The 26407-nt window shown below is 39.8% G+C and overlaps 2 protein-coding genes across 5 annotated transcripts in view; both read left to right on the plus strand.

Annotated features, from left to right (window-relative positions):
- The window catches only part of LOC123509098 (ankyrin repeat domain-containing protein 17-like), a 57006-nt gene that overhangs the window by 4481 nt on the left and 26118 nt on the right, over positions 1 to 26407 (plus strand). The gene's annotated exons all lie outside the window — the stretch shown is intronic.
- LOC123509094 lies at positions 4302 to 11202 on the plus strand. Of its 4 annotated transcripts, none has more exons than XM_045263231.1 (2): positions 4302 to 4355; positions 9249 to 11202. In XM_045263231.1, the coding sequence occupies exon 2, from the start codon at positions 9580 to 9582 to the stop codon at positions 10591 to 10593; it is 1014 nt and encodes a 337-aa protein (XP_045119166.1). In that variant the 5' UTR covers positions 4302 to 4355; positions 9249 to 9579; the 3' UTR covers positions 10594 to 11202. The 4 variants fall into 4 exon arrangements, with proteins under 4 accessions (XP_045119166.1, XP_045119167.1, XP_045119168.1 ...); XM_045263232.1 differs by having other exon boundaries at positions 4312 to 4740; XM_045263233.1 differs by lacking the exon at positions 4302 to 4355 and adding an exon at positions 6218 to 6297.

The following is a 26407-nucleotide window of genomic DNA, read 5'->3' on the forward strand; positions in this document are numbered from 1 at the left end:
GAGATTGAACCTATATGACGGTATTTTGAGGGATTAGAACGGTCATTCTCTTTAGGAACAGGCTGAATGTGGGCAAACTTCCAACAAGAAGAAAAGGTAGAAGTTGGCAGACAAAGCTGAAAGAGTTTGGCCAGACAAGGTGGAAGCACGGAAGCACAATTTTTGAAAACAATAGGAAAGATCCCATCAGGTCGATAAGCCTTCCGAGGTTTTAGGCTAGCTTGGGCACGAAAAATATCATTACAAAGAATTTCAATTGTGGACATGAAATAGGCAGAGGGAGGAGGAGAGGGAGGGACAAGCCCAGAATCATCCAAGGTGGAGTTATTAGCAAAAGGTTTGAGAGAAGAGTTCAGAATTAGAGGCAAAAGAGATGGCAGTGGTGTCATCAGGATAAAATAAAGGAGGGAAAGATGAAGAAGTGAAGTTATTGAAGATGTTTTTCGCTAGATGTTAGAAGTCTCGAGGGGAGTGTGAATTTGAAAAATGTTGACTTTTTATATTTATGAAGGAGTGTTAGATAAGTTGAAGAACAGACTTGGCATGATTCCGCGCAGAAATATTAAGTGCATGAGATTCAAAAGACGGAAGGCTGAAGTACCTTTTTTGGGCAACCTTTTCATCATGTATAGCACGAGAACAGGCTGTGTTATACCAAGGTTTAAAAGCTTTAGGTTGGGATAAAGAATAAGGAATGTACACCTCCATGCCAGACACTATCACCTCTGTTTTGCGCTCAGCAGAAAGAGATGGGTCTCTGACACGGGAGCAGTAATCATTCCAGGAAAATCAGCATCATACCTTCTCAGGTCCCCCTAAACTGGCAGAGGCAAAACGTCAGAGGAACCTCTGCATAGGGGAATCCTGGGGAGGGATTGGAGAAATAGGACAAGATACAGAAATAAGATTGTGATCGGAGGAACTCAATGGAGAAGATAGGATAACAGCAAAAGCTGAAGGATTAGAGGTAAGGAAGAGATCATGAATGTTGGGTGGATCTTCAAGACGGTCAGGAATACGAGTAGGGTGTTGCACCAGTTACTCTAGGTCATGGAGGAAATCAAAGTTTCACCAGGATGGTCAGTGAAGGGAGAAGAAAGCCGCCGTGGTACAGTGGAATCATGCGTGCTTTGGGGTCCGAGGGGTCTCCGAGTGCGCAGGTTCGAATCCTGTCCACGGTCCGAGTGTAGGTTGGGCTTCCTCACTCGGGGCAACGGTTTCCTAGCGGGTGGGCTTTGAGATAGGAGGTACCCAAAAAAGTATCCTCTTTAGCCCAGAAATTCCTGTGAAAAAGCCCACATGGTAGAAATAAAAAAAAAAAAAAAAGCTGGTGGTGAACATTGAAATCTCTAAGGAAGGAGATCTTCGCGGAAGGATAGAGGGACAGAATGTGCACCTTTTTGGAAGTTAAATAATCAAAGAATTTACTATAGTCTATAATCATAGGATATATATATATATATATATATATATATATATATATATATATATATATATATATATATATATATATATATATATATATATATATATATATATATATATATATTTGAGGGTAGGTGATATTCTGAAGTCCAAGTGTCCTACAATTCTTCATTATTTTTACAAACTCTATGATTTATTCAATGTTATAATTTCCGTACCAGCAAGTTATGTTCAACGAAACAACATGTTGAATTATTGGTGAGAAGAATTTATCAGCAATCCTTCTATCAATTCTTAGTTTTCTTATTTGCCTTGCAAAATAAATTCTAGAATATGTTTTTTTTTTTTATAAAGTGCCATAATATTTGCATAACAGTAAAATGTGTTATCTAGTGTTATTCCTAAATATCTATATTCCTTGACTCATTCTACCACCTCATCATTTACTAGCAGAGGAGAATGAACGTATGATGAAACGCTGCAGTCTATAACCATCGCTTTTATTTTATTAATATTTAACTCTAAATAGTTATTAGTTCACCAAGCCGCAAACTTTTCCCTCTCCAGTATCACACCGACCCACAAGGACTGTGTTGTCAGTATAGTAAATAATTGGCTGTTCTCTGCCTGACACACACTGTCGCTTGTGTATGTGGTGAAAAATAGGGGCGACAACGCGCATTCCTGCGGGGTACCAGCGTTTGTGATGAAGACACTCGATTTTGTACCCTAAGAGCTGACATTGTTGTGTATGAGTCAAAAAGCCATTGAACCATAAAATCAAATTAAAATTTACGTTCATTTCTCTCATCTCAATCATCATTGTATTAAAGGCACAATTTTTATTTATTTCCTTATTTATTTTTATGTAGGGAAGACCAGCCAAGAGGAACACAATGTTAAAAATAAGGCCTACTTGAAGCTGGTTCTCTAAAAAGAAAAGAAGGGTTATCCAAAATTATGCAAGAAATGTCTATATTGTATTTTGAGAAAACGTTTAAAACTGGAAGTATAACTTTTATCTAAAAAAGGAAAAACAAATATAAAACAAAGTCATTAAAAGACAGGGTAGCATCCTCGTCACACCTGTCTTTGGTATAGGCAAATTGATGATTATCATTGTACTGGTTAACTTGCCTTAACAACATATCTTAAACTTCTTTTTCTAGACATTTCGTGATGACAGGTGTCAAAGCCACGTGTCGATAAAGTAATCATTCTTACACATGAGTGCTGATTTCCTCGGCATCGGTAAAATTTCAGATGTTTCCAGTGTTGTTGGTAAATAAGCTTCATTAAGACATTACTGATATATCTTGCACAAAGTAGAAGTTAATTGTTCCTTGCATTTTTAAAATTTTTTTTTATTTCTACCATGTGGAGTTTTCACGGGTGTCATAACCTGGCATGCCACAGCCTGGTGGGACATAGCGTGATGCAGCAGTGGCACAAGGATGTAAATAATTACGTCTACGGGAGAATTGTAAAAGGGACCCTGCTGCGAACACGAGAGTGGGAGGCCAAAAACATTAACAAGAGAGAGGGAAGCCAGGCATCAGATGGTACGCAGACCCAAACAAACACCCAAAACAAAATACTCTGGTTACGACGTTGGAGAGTAGTATAGTCAACACGTGTTTCCCCACGTGTAGTTAAACAGGATTGGTGGTTTTAAATGGCCAATGAACAAGCAGTATTTCATGTTTAGACCAATGGTGAACGTGCTATGAGACTAGGGAAAAGTTGAGCCTATGAAACACCAGTAAGGCAATGTTGTGTATACTACGTTTAAGGTTGTTTCTACATTACCTTCGTATGTGTTCTCGTCCTTACATTGTCACACGTGGACCTCCACATGTCTGATCTCTGAATGGTAGATGGTAAAATGGGCGTGGAGAAAAGGTACGAAACCTTGAGTATTTAAAATAAGCAGAAACCAGCAAGAAGATCTCTAGAATCTTGGCAGAAACGAGAGGAGAAAGCAGAAGGCAGTGGCCGAGAGGAGGAGAAGAAACATTTGAGTCATGGACAGACTCTTTCTTGTATTAGTGAGTAAAGCTCTATAGTTGTTAATGCAGTCTAAGACAATGTTTATGTCATTTAAGTGAAAGGAGGAAACAAATATAGGATGTGTATTTATTAGGATGTTATATTAAGATTTTATGTATGTGTAGTGCAATTCCACAGTTGATGCATTAAGATATATCATATTGAGGAGATAATTACATATGATATATTGTGGTGTATACATTATATGGGCATTTATAGAAGTCAAGCATTGAGTTGATATTGAGATGCATCAGCTGTGAAATTGGCACCTAATGTTTGTGGTTTTATTGTATGTGATTAACATTGATGAAGGATTTACGGAGATAAGGATTTACGGAGATGAGCTTAACATTTCTAAGGGCATTGATTGAATTTGTGTGACATTATGAGCAATCTTGAAAAGTGGTGTAATTAATCTTAGATGAATTAAAATTAGAAAATACAATACCGTATAATATATTACCTGCAGTAAGAATAAGTCTTCACTTAGAATAACACGATTGCAACTTGCAACGAACTTCCGAAACTGGTGGCAGCGGTGGGATATTATTGCAATTGCAATCGTTGCAGGCGTATAGTTGAGAGTGAAGACAATTAAAATTCGATCAAGTGCATTGGATGTCACGGATGTAGCGGATGTTAACGAGTAAATATTGAGAATATTTTAATGTTGCTTAATTGTAGATGAAACATATAGTTCATAAATTACGTCAGCGCTCGGCATCGCTTAACGGTAAAGCGAATCAGCAGCCAGCCGTCACAACCTCTAGAATGGCGCAGTCACCCCCTACATCTCCGTTTTCCCCACTAACCCGGCTTGTATTAGTACTGGGGAAATTGCGGAAGCGATCACTGACAATGCAAGGGATAATTTTTCCAAGGTAATTGGGTTACCATATTTTTGTGGAGGTGAAGAAAGAAGCCCGTCGGTACCAAATGTAAAATGTATCGCCAGCGCTCACGCATGGATAAAGGATTTAGAAAATAGAACAATGACAAACTGGACAGACGAAGGGAGGATAGAGTTGGCCAAGCAATATGCATTAGACAGTGCATATACTCATATGACACACTGTGCAACGCAACATAAAAATGATTGGGATGATGTGAGAAAAGCATTCCTTGATATTTATCCAGAGGATAGATCGCTTCCAAGCCTGATCAGTGAATTGTCATCAGTAACTCGACAGCCCAGAGAAACCATAACAGAGCTCTATATCAGAGTAGAAGGGATTGTGGCAAAATTAGAAAGCATGAAACCCACAGGTAAGGAAGTATATAATGATATATTTGTCTCCATCATTGTGAATGCCTTGCCTAAGGATTTTTCTTATATCCTTGCTGATGCAGATATGAAAAAGCCTTTATTAGTATACAGAAAAGCTCTCAAATATGTAGCGTCACACCCCAGCCTTCAGCTACACGACGCTGCAGTACGCAAAGAAAATAGGGTTGTCCCAGTAAACGCAGTGACAGTGAATGCTGTTACTACAGATCACACGATGTATCGCCCTCAGAATGTCAGAAATATACATTGTCAGAGGTGTGGGCGAAATAACCACACCATTCAAAATTGTAGAACCATAGAATGCTTTAGATGTCACAAGTGGGGACATTTCGCGAGTCAGTGCACAGTGAAATTACCACCAATACCACCAAGGGCGAGGCCCACGGTAACTTGTTTCACCTGCGGGGTACAGGGGCATGCGAGTAAGGACTGCATGAACAACTCACGTAGGTACACCACATATCAAACACAAAAAAAACGCCAATTTACCACCAACGCAACCACATGAATCGGTGGTAATCACAGCGGTGAATAGTGACACGGGAAATGTTTCTATTGAAGTTCAGATTGAAAATGAGAGTGTATTAGCCTTGATGGACACGGGGCAGGGGTATCTCTTGTATCGCGTGACGTTGTAGACAAACTTAAAAGAAACACATTACTCCAACAAATAAGGTAATTCGCAATGCGAGTGGAGATGAAATGTTGACTTCAGGAAAGACTAAGCTAACTTTGACAATTGGAGGTAAGATATACACACATGATTTTGTGATCAGTGAAGATAGAGCCTTGCCATCACAGATAATAATAGGTTTTGACTTTATGAAAAGATATAATGTGAATCTAAATACCAAACCTCTGAAATTATATATTGAAGGAAGGAGAATTGTTATTGTAGAAATACCCATGATGCATGCCATCATGATAACTGAGAGAAGTGAAAAGGAAGCAGTAACAAATGAATCAAAGGATAATCCCAGTTATAAATGCTCAGTAGCTCAGACATCAATATTACAAGGAGTACGAGTGAGTTATGTGACCTTAGAAACAAAGTTAGTGGATAGTGATATCGCTATATTCGAGCCAGTTAAAGGAGTTATAGGGTCTCAGTTTTTATGTCCAGGTTTAGTGAAATTAGAAAATGACATGGAGAAGAAGAAATCTAGGTTTGTGGTGAGGTATATAAATTTCTCGAGTGAACATGTGCCGTTAGAGCCAGGGAAAACATTAGGCTACTTACAGTCCTGTCAGAGTGAGGTTCTGCCAAGCGGGAGTGATGAATATACAGTGAATGGTGTGACAGAAGAAAATGAAACAGATAAAATGAAGGCCTTTTCAGAAATCATTAATCACATGTATCCTGAGGGAACAAGGAAAAATCAAATATTGAAAGAATTAGTTGTTAAATACTCCTCTGTCTTTGCTAGTGATGACGACATTCCAAGTATATCACCCTTTTCTATCACACCATTCAGTTACAGTCCAGACCTACGTCCAAGAAACCTTATCCCATCCCAGCTTGTTTTTATGATAAGGTAGCTGAACAAATTAAAGTAATGGAGAGCCAGGGTATTATTAGACCATCCAGATCAGCATTTATCTCCCCAGTTGTTCCCATAGTGAAAAAGGATGGAAAAATTAGATTGTGTGTAGATTTCAGGAATTTAAATCAGCATGTGCTGAATGATTCTTACCCCTTACCTAATGTGAATAACATTTTGCATAACTTAGGAAAAGGAAAGATGTTTTCATGCCTTGACTTGAAACAAGGTTACCATCAAATACAGTTAAATGAAGAAAGCAAGCCCTGGACTGCATTTGTAACACCTAATGGATTATATGAACATAATGTGCTACCTATGGGTTTAAAGGATTCTCCTGCGGCATTCTGTAGAATTATTAATCAGGTATTGGCTGGATTGACAGGATCTGATACTTTTGTTTATATTGATGATATCATAGTTCAAGGAACAGATCTAGAAAATCATGTAAAGAATTTGGAGAGGGTTCTTCTACGCTTGCAAGATGCTCAGTTGAAAGTAAACCTGAAAAAATGTAATTTCTTTAAGGATAGTGTAAATTATCTAGGACATATTATATCAGCCGAAGGGTTGAAAACACAGCCTAGCAAAATTGAAGTTATTAAGAACATGCCAGCCCCACAACAGTGAAAGAATTACAGTCCTTCATTGGAATGGCTAACTACTATAGGAAGTTTGTGAGAAACTATGCTGAGATAGCTGCTCCCTTAACTAAACTAACAGCAGGAATGGTGAATGGAAAGAAGAACAATAACCACATAATGTGGAATGAAGAAGCTGATAGGGCTTTTAAGACCTTGAAGCAAGAATTAACACAAAATGTTGTTTTGAAATTTCCAGACTTCTCAAAGCCATTCTTTTAACGACGGATGCTTCGAGCTTTGCCATCGGGGGATTAATACAACAAAGGGATAGCATGAATAACCTAAGACCCTTATCATTTTTTAGCAGGAAACTGAACAAGGCTGAACTTAATTATAGTACTATTGAAAGAGAGGCTCTGGCAATTGTATATGGGCTTAAGGTAAACAGAGATTTGTGCCTGGGTTACCCTATTTATATTCTCACAGATCACAGACCATTAGTATGGTTGTTGACCACCTCAAATGCAAATAGCAGGATAGTTCGGTGGCAATTAGCTGTTGCAGAGTTTGATATTAAGGTGGAATATATTCCTGGAAAAGCTAACAAGGTAGCAGATCATTTATCCAGGTTGAGGGAAGTGGAAATAAATGAAGGAAATGAACATTTGTTAGCAATAACAGAAAACACAGAAGAAAATATGGTGGATTGGAATCTGAAGGAATTAATAAGGTCACAAGATAACCATGAATTTTATGGCTTATTGAAGAAGTTAATGAGAGAGAATTTAACTGAGCAAGAAATAAAAGGAAAATTAAGTAAGCACAATATTGATAAGAGGTATAAGAAGTTAAAGATATCAGAATTGTCTCTAGACAATAATATGCTTTACAGAGTAAGTCACAACACATATGGAGAAATGACGCGTCAGATATTAGTACCCGAACAGTTTGTGCACACTGCTGTACACCTCGGCCACTCTTTGCCAACCGCGGGGCATGGTGGGCCATCCGTTACCTTAAGTAGGTGTCAGAAATTTGCATATTGGCCAAAAATGAAGGAGGACATTGAAAGATATTGCAGGTCTTGTCTCATCTGTCGTAGGCTTAAGAGGTCGGGGGGACGCCCCAGCACCACTGAGAAGATACCCGGATGTTGAGAGACCTTTCCAGCGCATACATATGGATATTGTTGGTCCCATGGGTAGATCGGATAATGGATATATGTATTGTCTTGTTGTGATAGATGTGCTTACTAGATATTTGATTACAAAACCACTGAAAACCAAGTCGGCCGCAGAAGTTGCTAGAATATTTTTTTGATGAAGTGATTTGTAAACATGGTATACCTGAGATGTTAGTGACAGACCAAGGTAGGGAATTTGTCAATTCTATATTACAGGGATTAACTGAGTTACTGCATTTCCGACATAGCAAAACTACAGCTTACCATCCTCAAGCAAATGGGATAGTTGAAAGATCAAATGCAACCTTGATTAACATACTGCGCACTTTGGTGCAAGATAATATGAATATCTGGGATACAATGCTCCCAATAGCTACATTTGCATATAATAGTGCTTACCACACAAGTATAAAAGAAAGTCCTTTTTACCTCATGTATCTCAGAGATCCAACCATCCCATTTGAAATGATGAAAGAGGAACAAGTTTGGTATAATGTTGATGATTTTAAGCAGGAGATGGCAACAAAAGCAAATAGGGTATATGCTAGGTGTCAGCAATATTTAGAAGAAGCTAAGGAATAAATGAAAAGGCTCAATGTAAGAAGGCAAGGATAAAGACTATTCAAGTTGGAGATAGAGTATATGTCCGCCGAGTACCCACTGCAGGAACCCCCGCAAAGTTGCAACCCGCATATACAGGTCCTTATAGAGTGACAGAAAAGGTGAGTGATGTAGTGGTCAAATTAAGAAACATTAGAAATGGTAAGATGACAACATTACACACTGACAGAATAAGAATTATCCATGAAGACAATGCTACCCTCAGATGAACCCGAATGTCAGACGAGCATATCCGGTACACGAGCCAGGTGAAACAAGGGAAACCAAGTTGACATTGCAGACACTAGATCCTTTTCCAGTGTTCTCAGGGATGTAGAGCACTGTGTAGATTCAGAATCGGATGACAATTCACTATCAGAAGCGAGTCATGGTGTTGATGAGGAAATTCATAATGTAACTGAGAATTTGCAAGAAGAATATCAAGGTGAAGCTACCACGTCAGTCCCATACAGTTTACGGTCGAGGACAAGTGTGCCGAATCTTCCGTTTGTAATGCATAAGCCCTTAGAATATGGTAAAAGAAAATAAATAAAATAAAATGAAATGTTCCTTTGCAGACTGTGGGGCTATGCATGGGATACGTTCAAGCCTGGGATGTACCCCAAAGCTCACCTCCTCAACAAGGGATGAGTTTCTCCCAAGACCATCAACTACTTGTAACTGGACAAGCTTATGTGGTGCCTTTTTTGTTGAAATTGGAGGATATCTATGAGCCAATTAAAAAAGCCAACAATATCACTCAGAATATAATATATAATTTAGATGAAATTGAGGGAGATGATTTTATCTTGTTTACCTCTTTGATTTCTCAGCATATCCTGGCTTTTCAAGAAAGATTTAAAAATTTGCATGCTTCAATGCAGGATTTCCTAATGCATATTGTGGCCAATGACATTCCTCAACCTAGAAGGAAAAAAGGGGGCAATAAATTTTATAGGATCTTTTGCAAACACATTATTTGGGACTGCTACACAAGATCAAGTTGATTTTATTCATAAAAGATTACAATCGTTAGACTCCTTCACAGAAGAGGAAAGAAAACTCCTCAATGTTCATTCCCATGTTATCAATGTCACTCTCAATGAACTAACAAATGTTCATCAAGCATTAGAAAAACTAGAAACTGCTACCCGTGTTACTAAGACCCTTATGACTAAGATGGAAAAACATATAGAAAATAATGAAAAATCCATTCTTTCACTGGAAATTTTACTGCATGTCCAGCTAGCCTTGACATCCATTGCAGCTGATCATATTAATTTTAAGATAGGATTACAAAGTATGATGGAAACCCATATTTCTCCTAATATTGTGACAAATGCATTTTTACTACAACTTTTAGATGAGATATCAGTTAAACATGAGTTATTGTTTCCTCCTAAACCAGAATATTTAGGATTACACAGAGCTGCTATTCGTGTAATCCATAAGACTGCATTACATGACTTGAGCTTCTACTTACTCGTTCCTTTGCGAGGAATTCCAGCTGACACCTTTGATGTCTTCAGGATGACCTCCCTTCCCTTTCCTATTTCTAAATCAGATGCTTTTTTAATGCATCAACCTTCAAGGAAATATTTAGTGATTAACAAGGCAAGAAATCAATTTTTTTTGACTGATGATTTTGATGATTGTAGGATGTCTGATGATATATTGATATGTCCTCCCAACCAACCTATATATTCCACTAACACTGATTGTTGTGAGGTTGCTATTTTTCTGCACAAGCCTTCTGTCTCTGATATATGTAACACGCTGATTGTGAAGTCTTTCAAGCCTATTTTTGTTGATCAGCCATCTGGGTGGAATTATGCCACAAGCAAACCACTAGATATTACTGTGAATTGTAAAACTCCTCCATTCCTACTACTAGACACATTATTAATGGTACTGGCCTTCTGAAAGTGAGTCAGGGTTGTTCTATACATAGTGATACATTTTCTCTCCCTGCTTCCTCTCATTATATTGCTGAAGCTCCTATGGTTATTCAACCTTATCCCTTACTACTCCCATTGCCTTCTCATCCTGGGAACATTCTGTTATTGTGAATACCACTAATATCAGCATTCCCGACAGTTTTGGTCTTGAGCCCTGGTCTGTCCCAAAATATATTGCACATATGCAGCCGCTGGCGAAACAGTCCCCTCCTACGGCACTCGACTGGCACAACTGGAAGGACTGGCTCTGGATCCTGTTGCCTATTGGGGTCATCGCGGCCGGCCTGGTGGCCTACCGCATCTACCGACCCTGTGCACTCCTTGGCTTGGCACAGGCTGCGCCAGCCCAGGTGACTGTCAGCACACAACGCCAGCTCAAAACAGGGGACACCGCTTATCACGCATGCCCTCACCACTAGCAGTTAGCGCCGGGACGCGCTACTAAGGATGGGGGTATGTCATAACCTGGCATGCCACAGCCTGGTGGGACATAGCGTGATGCAGCAGTGGCACAAGGATGTAAATAATTACGTCTACGGGAGAATTGTAAAAGGGACCCTGCTGCGAACACGAGAGTGAGGAGGCCAAACATTAACAAGAGAGAGGGAAGCCAGGCATCAGATGGTACGCAGACCCAAACAAACACCCAAAACAAAATACTCTGGTTACGATGTTGGAGAGTAGTATAGTCAACACGTGTTTCCCCACGTGTAGTTAAACAGGATTGGTGGTTTTAAATGGCCAATGAACAAGCAGTATTTCATGTTTAGACCAATGGTGAACGTGCTATGAGACTAGGGAAAAGTTGAGCCTATGAAACACCAGTAAGGCAATGTTGTGTATACTACGTTTAAGGTTGTTTCTACATTACCTTCGTATGTGTTCTCGTCCTTACATTGTCACACGTGGACCTCCACATGTCTGATCTCTGAATGGTAGATGGTAAAATGGGCGTGGAGAAAAGGTACGAAACCTTGAGTATTTAAAATAAGCAGAAACCAGCAAGAAGATCTCTAGAATCTTGGCAGAAACGAGAGGAGAAAGCAGAAGGCAGTGGCCGAGAGGAGGAGAAGAAACATTTGAGTCATGGACAGACTCTTTCTTGTATTAGTGAGTAAAGCTCTATAGTTGTTAATGCAGTCTAAGACAATGTTTATGTCATTTAAGTGAAAGGAGGAAACAAATATAGGATGTGTATTTATTAGGATGTTATATTAAGATTTTATGTATGTGTAGTGCAATTCCACAGTTGATGCATTAAGATATATCATATTGAGGAGATAATTACATATGATATATTGTGGTGTATACATTATATGGGCATTTATAGAAGTCAAGCATTGAGTTGATATTGAGATGCATCAGCTGTGAAATTGGCACCTAATGTTTGTGGTTTTATTTGTATGTGATTAACATTGATGAAGGATTTACGGAGATAAGGATTTACGGAGATGAGCTTAACATTTTTAAGGGCATTGATTGAATTTGTGTGACATTATGAGCAATCTTGAGAAGTGGTGTAATTAATCTTAGATGAATTAAAATTAGAAAATACAATACCGTATAATATATTACCTGCAGTAAGAATAAGTCTTCACTTAGAATAGCACGATTGCAACCTGCAACGAACTCCGAAAGAGAGAGAGAGAGAGAGAGAGAGAGAGAGAGAGAGAGCTCATAGGCCGGTCTTCGGGTAGGACTGAGACCACAACACACTCCACACACCGGGAAAGCGAGGCCACAACCACTCCAGTTACATCCCGTACCTATTTACTGCTAGGTGAACAGGGGCCATACATTAAGAGGCTTGCCCATTTGCCTCGCCGCGCCGGGACTCGAAAACGGCCCTCTCGATTGTGAGTGGAGAGTGCTAACCACTACACTACGCAATGTGTAATTCACTGTTTGATCTGCTGCAGTCTCTGACGAGACAGCCAGACGTTATCCTACGGAACGAGCTCAGAGCTCATTATTTCCGATCTTCGGATTGGTCTGAGACCAGGCACACACCACACACCGGGACAACAAGGTCACAACTCCTCGATTTACATCCCGTACCTACTCACTGCTAGGTGAACAGGGGCTACACGTGAAAGGAGACACACCCAAATATCTCCACCCGGCCGGGGAATCGAGCCCCGGTCCTCTGGCTTGTGAAGCCTGTGCTCTAACCACTGAGCTACCGGGCCGTGTGTGTGTGTGTGTGTGTGTGTGTGTGTGTGTGTGTGTGTGTGTTTACCTAGTTGTATTTACCTAGTTGTAGTTTTACAGGGCCTGGGCTTTATGCTCGTGTGTCCCCGTCTCCATATCTACACTTATCCAATCTTACTTTAAAAGTATGCACACTCGTTGCAGACACAACTTCTTCATTCAAACTGTTCCACGTGTGTCTGTGTGTCTGATCAGCAGAATTAACCCTTATACTGGCAGGGCCGCCGGGGTGGCTTGTCTAGTAGGCTGCCATGCAGAGCCGCCGCGGCAGCTCTAGCGTAACTTTTCGTCTTCGTACACAGTCAGTCACTAAGTCGTATTAACAGTTATAGTAATAGTAGTAATAGCAATAGTAGCAGTAGGAGTAATAGTAATAATAGTAGTAGTAGTAGTAGTAGTAGTAGTAGTAGTAGTAGTAGTAGTAGTAGTAGTAGTAGTAGTAGTAGTAGTAATGGTGATGGTGGTGGTAGTAGTAGTAATAATGTAGTAGTAATAGTGGTAATAGTAGTAGTAGTAGTGATAATAGTAGTAGTTGTATTAGTGGTAATAGTAGTAGTAGTAGTAGTAGTAGTAGTAGTAGTAGTAGTAGTAGTAGTAGTAGTAATAATTGTTATTGTTGTTGTTGTTTTTGTAAATGTATTTTTAATAGTTGTAGTAGTACTAGTAGTAGTACTAGAAGTAGTAGTAGTAGCAGCAGCATAAAAATAAAACATTTTATCGCATCCCCTTCATGCCTTCCTTTTTTCCTCCTATTTACAGAATGCTGTCATTAAAAAGATGAAAGAAAAAAAATTGAAGGACATAAGAAAATCAGAAGCTAAAGTAGATCAAGCTGTGGCAGTTCTTGTATACATGTTTACTTACGTCCATTCATCCTCCCTGTCCAGAAATGTACTTCATCTTCTGAAGTCCGCCATGAAGTAGGCAGCTGCCAGTGCATTACTGGCTCTTTCCAGGCATCTAGGAACATGTGCATCATGATATTCACGGGCAACAGACGTGCAAGGTACACACTCCTTATGTTATACGAAGTGATGCAAAGCTGCCTTGTGTTGTTTCACTGATCACCTTAATTTTCCACAATTTTCAAACACCCTCGTTTTTCACTTGCAATCGATGATTTTCTATTCGGATCAAAATCTAAAATAAGTTTGAAAACAGTTTCGGCCAAAATTTGTTGAGGGCCGTGGCGGCCTTGGGCGCCGCACTGGGGTAGAAGGTGGCTGTTGGGTCCCTCCTGGGGCCCAAGGCAGGGAACTGGCAGCAGGTCCTTCTTTTCCTTTGCGGCCTCAAGCTTCAGTAATAATCATCCACTTGCAGTGACTCATACTAAGTAAGGAGTTACCATAAGCAAGGGATCAATGTCTACCATTCATCAGATGTTGACCAGAGGGGGGAGTCCTGGTAGGGAAATTAGGGCTTCTTCCATAGAGTCTGGTGGAGGTGTCTCTTGATTGTGGTAGCACTGGGCTGAATAAATCGCCATGAACGAGGGCACGCTGTGCACCATGCTCTAGACACTGGCAGTACGAGGGGAGTCCTTTAGAGGTGAGAGGGCTCACTTCATGCCAGTGGCTGGGCGTAGTGTGGCACGCTGTGCACCGTGCACCAGACACTGACAAGACGAAAGGGGTCCTTTTGGGGTGAGAGGACTCAATTCATGTCAGTGGCTGGGGCGTGGTGTGTGGCACGCTGTGCGCCATGCACCAGACACTGGCAGTACGAGGGGAGTCCTTTTGGGGTGAGAGGACTCACTTCATGCCAGTGGCTGGGGTGTGGTGTGTGGCACGCTGGGCGCCATACACCAGACACTGGCAGTACGAGGGGGGTCCTTTTGGGGTGAGAGGGCTCGCTTCATGTCAGTGGCTGGAGGTGTGGTGTGTGGCACGCTGGGCGCCATACACCAGACACTGGCAGTACGAGGGGTCCTTTTGGGGTGAGAGGGCTCGCTTCATGTCAGTGGCTGGAGGTGTGGTGTGTGGCACGCTGTACGTTATGCACCAGACATTGGCAGGACGAGGAGGGACCTCTACTGGTGAGAGGACTCACTTCATGACAGTAGCTGGGGCGTGGTGTGTGGTGGGTCATTGCTCATGGCGATCCGTGTGAGGCGCGGCAAGGTTGCCTCGTCACTGCTGTCACACCCTCGGGACTGGGATGGACCCTTGGGGAGGAAGGGTTCGGCCCAGTACCAACCCATGTAAGTACAATTTAAAGAGTTTCGTCAACATCGACCGCTTCGTTATCCTGAAATCGCATCGAGGGAATCGCATAGTGGAAAATATTATCGTGGAAAATCGTATCATAGAAATTAGCATCGTAGAAAATCGCATCGTGGGAAATATTATCGTGGAAAATCGCATCGTAGAAAATCGCATCGTGGGAAATATTGTCGTGGAAAATCGCATCGTAGAAAATCGCATCGTGGGAAATATTATCGTGGAAAATTGTATCGAAGGAAATCGCATCTTGAAAAATCGGGCCGTGGAAAATATTATCGTGGAAAATCGTGGAAAATCGTATCGTAGGAAATCGCATCGTAAAAAACCGCATCGTAGAAAATCGCATCATAGAAAAATCGTGGAAAATCGTATGGTTATCGTGAATTTGTTTATTTATTTATTTATTTATCTATTTATCATTTACTTAACAATATACATGTACTGTACCATAGTGTTATTTATATTTGTCGATATTATTTTCATTTTTGATTCAGACTACATAGAAATGAGAGAGAGAGAGAGAGAGAGAGAGAGAGAGAGAGAGAGAGAGAGAGAAGACTGTCTTGTTTAGAAAATATACATATGCATACAAGTGAATTAAAGGTTGGTTTGTCTGTCTGTCTGTTTGTCTATGTTCTCTCTCTCTCTCTCTCTCTCTCTCTCTCTCTCTCTCTCTCTCTCTCTCTCTCTCTCTCTCTCACCAGTTCGAGAATAAATTTAATCATTTCGTGAACAATATTCACCAAAAATGAGATTCCTCATGAGTTGAATTTGTTCACCTTTTCAAAGAACAAATTAGCACGTTTTTCATTCTTTCCGTTGATATTTTTACCGAGCCACACGTTTTACTGAATTTTCTCATCGATTTTAATAGTTTCACTCCTGGAGCCAGACAGAACGTTTGTTATTTACTAGTTGTTGTTGTTAACGTTATTTATATCGCCATTGTTGTCAGTATTTCTTTTTATCCAATGTCAAAATTATATCTATCATTTTTATCATTATTATTTATAGCAACGTAATCTTTATTATTATTATTATTATTATTATTATTATTATTATTATTATTATTATTATTATTATTATTATTATTATTATTATTATTATTATTATTATCATTAATATTATTACTATCAGTATTATTATTGTTGTTGTTGTTGTTGTTGTTGTTTTTATTATTATTATCACCATCACCTCACCTTGATCATCATTATTACACGCGGGAGTGGAGCTGGACACTGGCTACATGTGATGAAGACTCTTTGGTACAAGTTTTGACCAAGTTGATATGATCAGAATGACATTAACTCATAAATACTGCGCTCTCTCTCTCTCTCTCTCTCTCTCTCTCTCTCTCTCTCTCTCTCTCTCTCTCTCTCTCTCTCTCTCTCTCTCTCTCTCTCTCTCTCTCTCTCTCTGATGAAAGTGAGGGTACAGGATAATTGGTGCATCACTAAGGCTTTCCAGATGAAATGAGGGTAAATCAAGGAAGGAAAGCACATGGAAGTCAGGTGCAGGTAAGCAGCAACCTTCACAAGTTAAAAGCAAGAATTGGGCATGCCAATTTATAGATAATATTTCATTAGTTTAATGGGAAATGGGCTCTGGTCAAATGGGCAAAATAAGAAATAAAAGGATAAAAAAGGTTCACTGTAGATGAAAGTCCCGAAAGTGTGTCGAGCAAAAATAGATAAATAAATAAATAAGGCATCTAAAATTGTAATATGGAGGAATTAAAACGAACACCCTTTTGTCATTCAAAGAACCATCCTCGTAGTAACACTGAATTAATAACCCACGAAGATACAAGCCTCCAGTGTAACAGAGTATGAACTGGCGAGAGCGTGGAGACGATCATGTACAGGCGGTAAGATGAACACCTTATCACCCTGCCAGACCCAACCCTCACAGCAGCATTGAATTATACACCATGATAGAGTGCTGTCGTTATAAAGGTTACTGCGCAACACTCATCAGTATCAGTATCCTTGCGCTATGCTGATTGGAACATCTCGCTGTACAATTATAGATACTTCCAGAGTCGTTATTTGTGAGGGAGCAGAGAGATGGCAAGACTGCATACCATATAATATCTTCAACGAGGCTGATTGAATAAGAGGTAAGGTGTGGGATTTAAAATGTGGAGCCTTATTGTGTAGAACGAGTGCTGAGAGTGGAGGAGTCGCTCTGATATAAAGGAAAGAGAATAGTTGTGTTTATTTGACAGGAAGATTATTTATGGTGGGAAAGCTTGTGAGATAGTTGAGTGTGAGGGAGAAGGTTAGTGTAGTGCAAGGGAAGGGATAGGTGTGTGGCAGTTGTCTTGTGTTTAGTTGATAGGGACAATAACTGACGTGTCTCCTAAGGAAGCTTGCTGATAGGAAAGCGTTGGAGGTACCTGAGAGTGAGGGAGGTTAGTCTAGTGCAAGGGAGGGAATAGGAGTGTGGCAGGTTGTGGTTAGTTCGTAAGGGCAATAGTTTATGTTACTCTTAAGGGAAGGTTGCTGAGGGGAAAGTCATACACGGTGTACTGGTGTTCTGAAGGGTCGTTTTGCCTTTGTGTCTTTGTCAATATTTCTCTTCCTTTCGTTTAGTATCCATGTAGGTTTGGTTTCTTTTCCGTGGCCATCAACGTGCACCACTACACCAGCTTTTGTCCAGTCACAGTGAAGGAAAGGAGTTTGTGTCTGTGTGTGTCCGGCTTTCGATCTTATTCTTCTTTTCGCGCTCCATGTTTCTCTTCCTCTAGCTCTTGTTTTCCTGCGTGGTTTTGTGTCATTTCCTTTGCCGTCACCGGGAACCACTGCACTTCACACTACCTGTTTTATCGCACCTTCTTTTGTCCAGACACAGTGAAGTAAAGCAGTTTGTGTATTTGCGTGGGCGGCTCTCCTTTCCATATCCCTCTTCCTTCAGCTTTTGTTTTCCTGTGTGGTTTAGTGTCTTTCTCTTCGCCATCACTGTTAGCCACTGCACTTCACACTACCTGTCTTAACACACCTGCTTTTGTCCAGTCACAATGAAGGAAAGGAGTTCAGTGTTCTTAAGGCAATGGACACCGCGCGACCTTCTTTACCGCATGCGTTCGTTCCAAATCAGTAGTGAAGAATCGGACTCTTTTGTACTTAATTGAGACGTGTTGACAATGGACATCACACTTATTGCATTTAGTTGTCTTGTGAATAGTGAAGGACACGATCTTTGTCTTCTGCGCATGCGCAGAAGACGCAACTAAACACTTTGTCACGGGCCACACTTTGGCATGTGACACCGGCACACGCCTATCCCGCCCTGCTTAAAAAAAGTGAAGGCAGTTACAGTGCGCGGAGCTGATGAGGGTGTGGGCGCCGGGCGGAGCTTAAACGCTTTACACGCAAAACATTAATAGGCGTCGCTCTCCCGTGTTAATAATGGGAAATTGCCACTCTCTTTTGCATCACTAGAGGAAAGCTAAGGAGAACTGATGGTTTGACTTTTGTAAACCATATTATAGTTTTGTCAAAATGTCATGCAGACCCTTTATTAATGGTGTTAATGCCAAAAAGCTGCAATATTGAAAAAAAATACACCAGGCGTTTCCAGGAGAAATGATGGTAAAAAGATTGCTTCCTCTCGTTCATTGCATGGCAAGGAACAAACACTGAAGGAACATTTCACTGATAGATGCTTCACAATGCACGCTCACATCAAATCACTCACCATTCGAGAGAGAGAGAGAGAGAGAGAGAGAGAGAGAGAGAGAGAGAGAGAGAGAGAGAGAGAGAGAGAGAGAGAGAGAGTATATTTGACATGTGCATGTGTTGAGTTATTGGTATACCAAGACAAATCAACCTTCAGGCCAACTTTCACCTGATAAACAGTTTATTTATCCTTCATTTCGAATGCACATGTATATGTAGCCTGCATGTGTACATCTACATGCACATGCACATGTGTACATGTGTACATGATCTGGTCCAGCCAAACGTTTGCCCCAAAGACAGCTTCCATGTGCACCTCTCACCCAAGTCCACCAACGCTGGAAAACACTGTATTATCTCGCTGGTATGTAGGATTTACCGTCTAAATCTTCGTGGCGCGGTGTGCCACGACTATTGCGAGTCTTTTAAGGTCACATGTATGGAAGGCGGCCTCCAAACATGGACATAACAATGAAAATAACTCGGGCGTTTCCATGTGTTGTCAATGGGCGGCTGGTAAATGGTAAGTGGGGTCATTAGAGGGGCAGCAGCGGTACACTAGCGCGTCCCATTCACTTTGGTGACGTCACGCCGCCTTCTCTTGTTCAACCTCCTTGGTTGAAATATTTAAAGAAAGGTGACTTGATGCAATGAATTGTAAAGGTGTACTGCTTGGAAGGTACCGCCACCCCACCTCCCACGAGTCACCTCATCACCAAACTACAATGTTGTGTTATTATTATTATTATTATTATTATTATTATTATTATTATTATTATTATTATTATTATTATTATTATTATTATTATTATTATTATTATTTCTAGTACTATTATTATTATCATTATTATTATTATTATTATTATTATTATTATTATTATTATTATTATTATTATTATTATTATTATTATTATTATTATTATTATTATTATTATTATTATTATTATTATTATTATTATTATTATTTATACTATTATTATTCTTTTTTATTTATTTTTTTCTAATATTTTTATGCAAGAGGGAAAGGTGACAAGGACAACAAAATGTTAGATAAGAAAATGGACACTGGACCTACAGGTCCCTAAAAGGTCCGAAAGAGTCATCCAAAAGCCAGGGACAAATGTGTTGACATCTTTCTCTTAAAAGAAGAGTGAAGTGGTAGGAAGATGGAAATACAGAAGCAGGCAGGGAGTTCCACAGTTACCAGTGAAAGGAATGAGTGAATGAGAATACTGGTTAACTGTTGTATTAGAGCAGCGTGTCTCAACCGTTTTACTCTTCACTAACCCTTAAAATAAATGACATGTCTCAAGGAACCCCTGCGCAAAAGCAAAATTATATACCATATTGAATTTCTCGTTTTATTTTCGTTCTATTTCACGTGACAAATATCATTATATAAATTTTTGAATAAGTAATTTAAGGAAAAATAATGTATTATAATATTACAATACCCAATAATATATTGTGCGTGTTTAGTTATATTACGTATATGAAATTATAGATTAAAAGTCAAAAGTGCATTAGCTTATCTCACTTGTTCTTGCCGAACCCTTCGGAACCTTTTGCGGAACCTTAGGATTCCGGGAACCCCGGTTGAGAAACCCTGTATTAGAGGGTTGGACAGAATAGGGATGAGAGGAAGAAGAAAGCCTTGTGCAGCGAGGGTGGGGGAGGAGAGGGTAGGGGAGGCATGCAGTAAGCAAGATCAGTAAATCGGTTAGCATGAAAATAGCGATAAAAGATAGAAAGAGATGCAACATTTCGGCGGTGGGAAAGAATCTGAAGACAGTCAGTCAGAGGAGGGAGTTGATGGGACGAAAAGCTTTTGATTCCACCCTATCTAATAAAGCTGTATGAGTGGAACCCCAAAATATGCGAGAAGAGTACTCCATACAAGGACGGATAAGGCCCTTGTACAGAGTTAGCAGTTGGATGAGCGAGAAAAACTGGAGGAGACGCCGCTGAACGACTAACTTCATAGAAGCTGTTTTAGCAGGAGATGAGATGTGAAGTTTGCAGTTAAGATTATGAGTGAAGGACAGACCGGGGATGTTAATTATGGAAGAGGGAGACAGTTGAGTGTCATTGAAGAAGAGGGGATAGTTGTCTGGAAGGTTGTGCCGAGTTGATAGATGGAGGAAATTAGTCTTTGAGGCATTGAAAACTACCAAGTTTTCTTTGCCCTAATCAGGAATCTTAGAAAGATCAGAAGTCAGGCGTTCTGTGGCGTCCCTGCGTGATTGTTACATTATTATTATTATTATTATTATTATTATTATTATTATTATTAGAGAGAGAGAGAGAGAGAGAGAGAGAGAGAGAGAGAGAGAGAGAGAGAGAGAGAGAGAGAGAGAGTCTCCCTGTCTGTTTCAAACTATTATTATTATTATTATTATTATTATTATTATTATTATTATTATTATTATTATTATTATTATTATTATTATTATTATTATTATTATTATTATTATTATTATTATTATTATTATTATTATTATTATTATTATTATTATTATTATTATTATTATTATTATTATTATTATTATTATTATTATTATTATTATTATTATTATTATTATTATTATTATTATTATTATTATTATTATTATTATTATTATTATTATTATTATTATTATTATTATTATTATTATTATTATTATTATTATTATTATTATTATTATTATTATTATTATTATTATTATTATTATTATTATTATTATTATTATTATTATTATTATTATTATTATTATTATTATTATTATTATTATTATTATTATTATTATTATTATTATTATTATTATTATTGTTATTATTATTATTATTACTGTGAAGGGGGCATGACACTGGCCTATGATACGCGGAAGGAGGCACATCCGCTCCAGATAGGCGGAACTTTTCCCAGATTAGATTAGCGGAGCAAAGTTGGGATGGCTTGGATCATATATATTCCGGTTCTCCGTATGTTGTCCCAATGCAAAAATAAACATAAGATATGTAATAAAACTTCATCATTCAAACTAAAAAAACGGCCCTAAACTTTTTATATTGGAATATTAAATAATATTTCCTCAATGTAGAAAGATGAAATGTCTGTATATCATGTCGAGAGAGAGAGAGAGAGAGAGAGAGAGAGAGAGAGAGAGAGAGAGAGAGAGAGAGAGAGAGAGAGAGAGAGAGAGAGAGAGAGCAAAACTTCGCGGACTTTACATTTGGCGCCACTCCTCACTCACTAAGTTAAGCATCACTCCGAGCCAAAGCCACGCTCACTACGCCCATGACAGTCACGCCCCCTTGCTCCCGATAGTCAAGGTACAGGCGTCGTGGTAGTCGAAAATAGTCGCGAATGTTTTGATCCGCGAATACTGCGACCACGTGGTTTTAAAGGATTTGTTTACATCTGGCGCGGAGGGAGGAGCTTAGGATGACGTCATGGGACATCCCTGCTCGCTGGTTGGCTCACACCCCTGCCCTCCTCCCCCACCACCACCACCATACCAAAATACTACTACTACTACTACTACTACTACTACTACTACTACTACTACTACTACTACTACTACTACTACTACTACTACTACTACTACTACTACTACTACTACTACTACTACTACTACTACTACTACTACTACTACTACTACTACTACTACTACTACTACTACTACTACTACTACTACTACTACTACTACTACTACTACTACTACTACTACTACTACTACTACTACTACTACTACTACTACTACTACTACTACTACTACTACTACTACTACTACTACTACTACTACTACTACTACTACTACTACTACTGCTGGTGCTACTACTATACTACAGTAGTAAGCAGACACACACTACACACACACACACACACACACACACACACACACACACACACACACACACACACACACACACACACAGATCACACACACACAACAACACTAACTAGTGTAATATGCAAGATGTGTGAAAGAATAATAAAGAAACAATGGATCGAGTTCGTTGAAGACAACAAATTAATATCAAAGAGCCAATTTGGTTTTAGAAAAGACGGTCTTGTGTAACTAATTTATTGAGTTTCTATTCTAGAATAGTTGATAGAGTACAAGAGAGAGAGGGATGGGTTGACTGTATTTATTTGAATTTAAAAAAGGCGTTTGACAAAGTGCCACATGCACGATTACTATGGAAGTTAGAGGAGAAGGGTGGCTTAAAAGGAAGCACATTGAGATGGATAGAAAATTATTTGAGGGGGAGAGAAATAAGGACGGTAGTTAAAGATATGAAGTCCAAGTGGAGAGCAGAAGAAAGCGGAGTGCCACAGGGGTCAGTATTGGCACCAATACTTTTCCTCATTTATATTAACGACATGCCAGAGGGAGTGAACAACTACATAAATCTGTTTGCAGATGATACGAAACTGTGCAGAGTTATAAAGCAAAAAGAGGATTGTGAAATACTGCAAGAAGACCTAAATAAGATCTGGGAATGGAGTAAAAAGTGGGAAATGGAATTCAATGTGAACAAAAGCCATGTCATGGAAATGGGAAAGAGTGAAAGACGACCCGTGGGAATCTATAATATGGGAGATGGAGTAGAACTGGAGAAAGTAAAAAAGGAAAAAGACTTAGGAGTGACGATGGAAGAAAACAATCAACCGGTAACTTTTAGAGAAACATATAATTTGCTGAGGAATATTGGAGCAGCATTTCACTACATGGACAAAGAAATGATGAAGAAATTGATAAGTACTATAATAAGACCCAGATTGGAATATGCAGGAGAAGTGTGGACCCTTATAAAAAAAAAAAACACACATAAGGAAGTTGGAGAGGCTACAAAAAATGGCTACAAGAATGTTTCCAGAATTTGAAAGGATGACATATGAGGAGAGACTAAAGGCTATGGATCTTCCAACCCTGGAACAAAGAAGGGAGAGAGAAGATCTGATACAAGTTTATAAATTGATCAACGGAATGGACCAAGTGGATAATGAGAAACTGATCCTGAGAGAAGAATATGACATTCGAAGCACAAGATCGCATAGTAAAAAGCTGAGAAAAGGAAGATGTCTGAGAGATATTAAAAAAATATATAGTTTCCCGCAAAGATGTATTGAGACGTGGAACAGTTTAAATGAAGAAGTAGTGTCTGCAACGAGTGTGCATACTTTTAGAGTAAGATTGGATAAGTGTATATATGGAGACGGGGCCACACGAGCATAAGGCCCAGGCCCTGTAAAACTACAACTAGGTAAATACAACTAGGTAAATACACACACACACACACACACACACACACACACACACACACACACACACACACACACACACACACACACACACACACACACACACACGTCCACGTGTAAGTTAGAATTCCATCACATACCACTTTGAAGTTATGTCATTTGTGGAGTGGTTTGAAGTTAGCTACATGTCACCAAGATACCTACCCAGGTTCTAGGTGGTTGCAACAAAGACGCGCTTGGGTGGTGATATGAGCCCTAATATGCCCATCACTATAAAGAAAATTGCCTGCGCCACTAATGGGTGGAAGCTGAACAGCGCTATAGGCCATAAATTAAACAACAACAAAACAAAAAGAAACACAAAGACAGACAGACAGACAAGACCTGCTAACACTGACGGAGGATGGAGACACACGAACAAGAGAAGGAGATGCAAATGTCATGAAAATTCAGTGTCTGAGGAACATTAAGAAGTTCAGTTTTCCACGCAGGACGGACGCTAGTGTAGTGAACCACACTACTACTGCTACTGCTACTACTACTACTACTACTACTACTACTACTACTACTACTACTACTACTACTACTAGTAGTGTGAGGTCACGGGCCAGGCTTGTCTCAGGTCTATCCGAAGATCGAAAATAATAAGCTCTGAGCTCGTTCCGTAGGGTGACGTCTGGCTGTCTCGTCAGAGACTGCAGCAGATCAAACAGTGAAACACACACACAGAAATGCTGTCTGCTGTCTTACGATAGCAAAGTTGCTCTCTCTCTCTCTCTCTCTCTCTCTCTCTCTCTCTCTCTCTCTCTCTCTCTCTCTCTCTCTCTCTCTCTCTATATATATATATATATATATATATATATATATATATATATATATATATATATATATATATATATATATATATATATATATATATATATATATATATATATATATATACTATATATGATCGTCAGATCAGCTGGGTGGAGGAGCTGCGAAGGGGGAGCCGGGAATCGAGGCGAGCGGGCGGGACGGATTCTTTACGAGAATGCCCCTAATCATTACGTCACCACCGCCACCACCGCCACCACGATCATCATCATCATCACCACCACCACCATCATCATTACATCACCACCACTGCTATCACTACTATTACTACTATAGCCACTATAGCCATCATTACACCACCACCACCACCACCACCATCATCATCATCATCATCATTACATCACCACTGCTATCACTACTATTACTACTTTAACCATTATTACACCACCACAACCACAACCACCATCATCATCACCATCAGGCAGGTAAACACACCCATCCTCTCTCCTCTGCCTCTCCCACCCTCACTCCTTCACTTCCTCGATCCTTTCCTCTCTCCACATCCTTCCCCCGCCCGCCTCTCGATCATTCCTTTCCCTCTCTCCCTCTCTCTCTCTAGCTCCATCCCTCCCCGCCCCAATTCTCTCTCTTACCCCTCTCCCTCCCTCTAGCCCTCCCTCCCTCCCTCCCACCCGCACCCTCCTCTCGTCCCCCCAATCCATTACCCTCCCTCCCTCGTCGTCATGAAGATGTGTAGCGTGTACGTACGGATATAGAAAATAGATAACTCGATATTATTACAGGAGTTTCATAGACGCTCCCGTAACGAAATCTGGGAACAACATGCAGGTGGCCGTGGGAATATTGGGCTAAACTATTGGAGATGCAAGGAGGGACACGGAAAACTGACATCTATCGGGGAAATGTGAAAGGAGAACCGAGACCAGACCAGGCCAGGGCGGCGGACGTTACTGGTAGTGTCCTTATAAGCTTCTCCATATGTGTCACGGGGAGTGAATGAGAGAGAGAGAGAGAGAGAGAGAGAGAGAGAGAGAGAGAGAGAGAGAGAGAGAGAGAGAGAGAGAGAGAGAGAGAGAGAGAGAGAGATGAGAAGGATGAAACCAGAAACTGTCTGAGGAATTTTCGTATACTAATGAGATCACGACAAGGAAAAACAGACAGAAAGACACACAGACGGACAGACAGACAGGTGGACAGAGAGACAGACAAGGAGGGCGGACTGGAAGTAGGAAGATGAGTGTTATGAAAGTTAAGATAAGGAATAGAGAAAATGATGGAAAAAAGTGATAGATAGATAAATGGACAAAAAGAGATAGATGGATAGATGGATAAGATAGATAGATAGATAAATAAATGAATAAACAAATAGATAGGATGGTAAGTAAGTAGATAGACTGATAGATAGATAGATAGATAGATAGATAGGTGAACAGAAATGTGGTTAGGTTAGCTTTGTTATAACCTCCGTATCACTTAAAAACATCTATCAGGTCTACTCCATTTAAAAGCCATGTCTTTCCTCTCTATCTTTATCTCTCTTATTTTTCATCATGCTTGAGCCCATTAATTCTCGTTCTCCCC

This window comes from Portunus trituberculatus, chromosome 26 (genome assembly GCF_017591435.1).
Source record: "Portunus trituberculatus isolate SZX2019 chromosome 26, ASM1759143v1, whole genome shotgun sequence".
Lineage (NCBI taxonomy): Eukaryota > Metazoa > Arthropoda > Malacostraca > Decapoda > Portunidae > Portunus > Portunus trituberculatus.

Bases quoted from the DNA above. Each gene is read 5' to 3' on its own strand.
- LOC123509094 (XM_045263231.1), top strand. From the start codon at position 9,580: ATGACATTCCTCAACCTAGAAGGAAAAAAGGGGGCAATAAATTTTATA.